At 38.0% G+C, this 4,527-nt stretch overlaps 1 protein-coding gene across 1 annotated transcript; it reads right to left on the reverse strand.

Moving 5' to 3' along the window:
* Window positions 1-1,327: 1,327 nt before the first annotated feature.
* Window positions 1,328-3,462, reverse strand: LOC122061207 (pentatricopeptide repeat-containing protein At5g48910-like). The gene has a single exon (XM_042624420.1). It carries the CDS (start codon window positions 3,162-3,164, stop codon window positions 1,488-1,490), a length of 1,677 nt encoding a protein of 558 aa, XP_042480354.1. The 5' UTR covers window positions 3,165-3,462; the 3' UTR covers window positions 1,328-1,487.
* Window positions 3,463-4,527: the final 1,065 nt, after the last annotated feature.

Raw genomic sequence — 4,527 nt, forward strand, 5'->3', positions numbered from 1 at the left:
CCGTGGAAATATGGGAAATTTCGATTGTATCAATGGAAACCTTGAACCATAGTTGTCACGACGCCAAGGCGAACCAAGGCGGTGGAGGGTTGTCTAAGCACTTAGGCGAGAAGGCTTCTGCCTTAAGGCGAACAAGGTGAACAAATGTTATTTTTTATTTTTCCTATTTTCTAACATTATTTAGTAAGTTATATATACCTTGTATCATAAAAAATCAAGATTAAGCCACATCAAGTCATTAAAAATCAACATTTAGCCACATCAAATGATAAAAAATTAACATTAAGTCATATTAAGTTATAAAAAATCAACATTTAGAGAAATGCTCTTATTCTATAATAAGTTTGACTGGTCAATGATTTTATTTTTACATGAGAATTTTTGTATTAGTTATAACATAAAACCAGCTTTCTAACAAGTCTAAGATTACTTAAATCTGAGTTGCAATGACAAAGTTATGCTTCAGTCAAACTTATTTTTAAGTGCACGAATACTGTTAAAATCGCTTGAATGAAAATAATTTTATGAATATCAAAACAAAATATTATTTTACCAGACTTTTGGTTTTTTGTAATGTTTTAACATGATAAAATTTATAAAATTTTCATAATTGAGAAAAACCCCCGCATTTAAAAGTTGAAAATTGTCTCCATAACCAAAATCCAGTTTTTGTTCTTGGACGGGGGGTTGACTTTTTATCCTTTTAGAATTTGATTTTTAAACTATTTTTATTGGATTCAAATAGGGGGTATTTTCTTATTTATGAATAATATCTTAAGTAAATGAAATTTACTTGAACGATATTTGGCATAAATAAATGCTGAAACACAAAGCGACATGCAGTGCAACAAGGCGGTTGTTGCCTAGGCCCCAGGCAAACTGCCTGGACGCCTAGTCGTCGCCTAGGCGACGCCTAGTCGTCGCCTAGGCGACGCCTTAACAACTATGCCTTGAACCATGCCTAAACAGGCTGTGGAAACCCTTTTGAGTGTTGCCTCCATTACCATTTATATTGTGTACACCTAGTGGCCAGTGTGTACTTTGTCTTGTTGGTAGACATCAACCATTGGCTCACCACAAGTGTAGAAAATACAAATATACCAGTAAGTGCCTCTCAAGTACGGAAAAATAAACTATCAAAAATTCCCATTGCTATACATAACCTGATGGGGAACCATTCATGAGTTTCAGTAGATCAATGTTCAACAGATTAACGTGTCTGTATTTATCTTTTCATCAAATCCCCATTAGAGAAACATACAATGCGGAAACCCTAAAATAGAGTGCCCGTGTCTGTATACATGGGTTGTTGCACAAAATATAACAATTTTAACAAGCGCATAATGTAAATTGTAATTAAATAATTTAACCCAATTAAATTCGGTTGATGGACATACATAAAAAAATGTCAAAATATCCAACATAATCAATATAAATAGCCACAAAAATAAAATACAAGAAAGTAAGAGCCTGAGGTTAAGCATAAGTCACCAATAATCCTTACAAGAGCAGATTCCCTTGCTGAAATGATGGAAGCGGTTTCGGTCCCTAATAATGATATCTTTGCAATAAACATTTGAGACAAGCTTCATGAAAGAATGACAATCTTGACAAATCCGAAGATTCTTCATAACCCTTATTGTCCTTCTACCACCAACATTAAGGAGCCCAAATGCAACAGCTAATTTCTCACTATGATAATTAAGATTGTGTTCTTTCTCCTCTTCTTCAATGTCGAATAAAACATTAGAAGTATCAGGGACATAACCCATGACCCTCAACCTTTCTGTGATTGTACATAAGAATTCTCTAATCTCCTTAGACTGGGAGTGCAAATTGTCCCCAGCAACAAATTCATGAATCATCTGATCAACCTCAATCAAACTGCAGCCAGCTTTCTTTTCAATCATCCGCACTTTCATTAATTTCCTTACCCCTGCCTTCTCTGCCCATTGACCAGAACCACCATAGACATTTGAAAGAAGCACATAATCACCATCATGATTAGGATCAAGCTCAGATATCTGCTCCTTCACTCGCTTCGCCAACTCAAGATTACGATGATAAGCACAAGCTCCAAGTAGAGTCCTCCACAGAATGGGATTTGGCCGAATTGGCATTTTCTGTAGGAACTCATAAGCTTCAGTCAGCATGCCGGCACGGCCAAGTAGATCAACCATACAACCATAGTGCTCTGGCATTGGCTCCATATCATATTCATTTTTAATGCTCTCAAAAACTTGCCAACCATACTCTACAAGACCCCCATGACTACAAGCCAGTAAAACTCCAATAAATGTGACACAATCTGGTTGTAACCCTGAATTCTTCATTTCATAAAACATTCTCAGTGCTTCTCTACTCTGCCCATGCACGGCAAGCCCATTAATCAATGCAGTCCACGTGTAAACATTTTTTGTTGGCATTTCATCAAACACTCTTCGTGCCTCGTTGATGGATCCACATCTTGAGAACATATCAACTAAAGAGGTACCTAACAGAACCGTAAGTTCAAATCCATTTCTGTATACAAAAACATGAAGCCATCTACCCAATTCCAAGGCCCCTAAACTCGACAGCGTGGATATCAGACTAACCATCGTAACCTCATCAGGTTTTAAGTTCGTGGTAACCTGCATTTCTCGAAAAACAGCCAAAGCCTCATGTCCAAAACCATTGTTTGCAAGACAAGTGATTAGCGAAGACCAAGAAACCAAGTCTTTACTGGGAATTTCATCGAACACCTTCAGGGCAACATCGACAAACCCACAACAACCAAACTTATGAATCAAAGCGTTCATTACATATATATCTGAATTAAGACCCAGCTTTAAGATGAGACCATGAAGTTCTTGGCCTCTCTGCAGGAGAGCGCAGGCCTTGAGAACAAAGGGAAAGGTGAAGTGGTCTGGGGAGACGCCATTCCTTTGCATCGCATAAAAGAGGGAGAGGGCTTCCGAGGGAAAAGCTCGTGAGTGAGCCCTGATGAGGGTATTCCATGAAAAGGTGTCGGGGTTTGGGATGAGGTCGAAGACGGAGCGTGCATAAGGTAAACTCTCCGGAACGAGTGGGACACAGGAGAGGAGGAGCTGACGGAGAGAGAGAGGGTCCTCGTGAAGACCGGTTTTTATGAGGCGAGTATGGAGCTTGTAGACACTGTTCATGTGCTCTCATCATAAGTTTTAACCGTTCTTCATCTGGTACTACATTTACAAACCTTCTTCCCAAAGGACGGCCTGGTTTCTGTTTCTTAATCGGCGACTGAAGCGGTCATGGCCGATTGTGATTCGATTTGGATCGAAATCGCCCTGAAAATCGGTCCAAAGAAATCTAGAATGGGAAGATTCATGGAACAATCCAAAGATTTTGATGATTTTTTAATCTAGAATCGGCTTGCTCGACTCGTCAAAATTGGGATCAGTGATTGGCGATTCCAATGCGACTTTGGAGATTCTTAATCTGATTCACCGATTTTTAAAACCTTGACCTTGGGTGAATTAGACAATCCACTAGTACGATTTAAGGGTATAAAGGTTTAAAAAAATCGATTTTTTAAAATTAGGGTAAACCCGTCGAGTCCTAAATGCATATCAATTAAGAATGATCCCAAGACTGATCCCAAGCTTTAAAACCTTATCTCAGATGGACTGAGAAATTTCTAAGGATTTTGCCAAGTGCATGTCTTCGTCTACTATGAATGGAGAGAGAGAGAGAGAGAGATAGAGAGAGAGAGAGAGAGAGAGAGATGCTAAGAGACTTTAGGAAATAATGTGGTATTAAATGCCTCCCATAATGATTACATCATTCTCCCTCGTTTTGAAAGGACTCATCCATGAGTTTAAAACAACTAGGGGTGTCAATTTCAAACCCGCACTGGTAGATCCGATTGACCCAGATACGTTTATGGCCTGACCTAGACTAGCCTGGTTAATAAACATGTCGGGCTTGAGCCTTACACATTTATAAATAGGTAGTACATGATGCAGTCACCTAGCCCGACGGGCATCCGACCGACCCGACACATTTATAAGCTCGATTTGAAACCGAGTCCTTTAAGCCCGACCTAGCCCGACCCCTTCAATATTAGTATTTTTTTTTTTAATATTATTTGTATTTAGTCCTAAGAGTATGTGATATGTACAATTGAGATGGTGGTAATTGTTATATGAATATTCATTTTTTTTATGCATAGCTTAATTGACTTGAACTTACTAAACTTGGGTTATGTATGCTTAGTTTAATTGATTTGAGTTTCATGGGTTAAAGATCGACTACTTTAGTAATTTAGTTACTTTGCGCATCTTTAGCTTAATTCATTTTAACTATGTGATCTTTTTCTTTATTATGTCCATCTTTGCCTAATTTTATTGATATTCTTCTTCAAACACATTTAAGAGATCAATTTTAAAGAGTACCCGTTTAAATCCTGTTTAAAGTTAAATAATTCAATAGCCCGGTTAAGACCCAATTAAGGCCCCATTTATGGTAGCCTTATTAAAGCCCGAGACTGATCGAATCGATTATTAA

Source organism: Macadamia integrifolia, chromosome 14, assembly GCF_013358625.1.
Source record: "Macadamia integrifolia cultivar HAES 741 chromosome 14, SCU_Mint_v3, whole genome shotgun sequence".
In the NCBI taxonomy this organism is placed as follows: domain Eukaryota; kingdom Viridiplantae; phylum Streptophyta; class Magnoliopsida; order Proteales; family Proteaceae; genus Macadamia; species Macadamia integrifolia.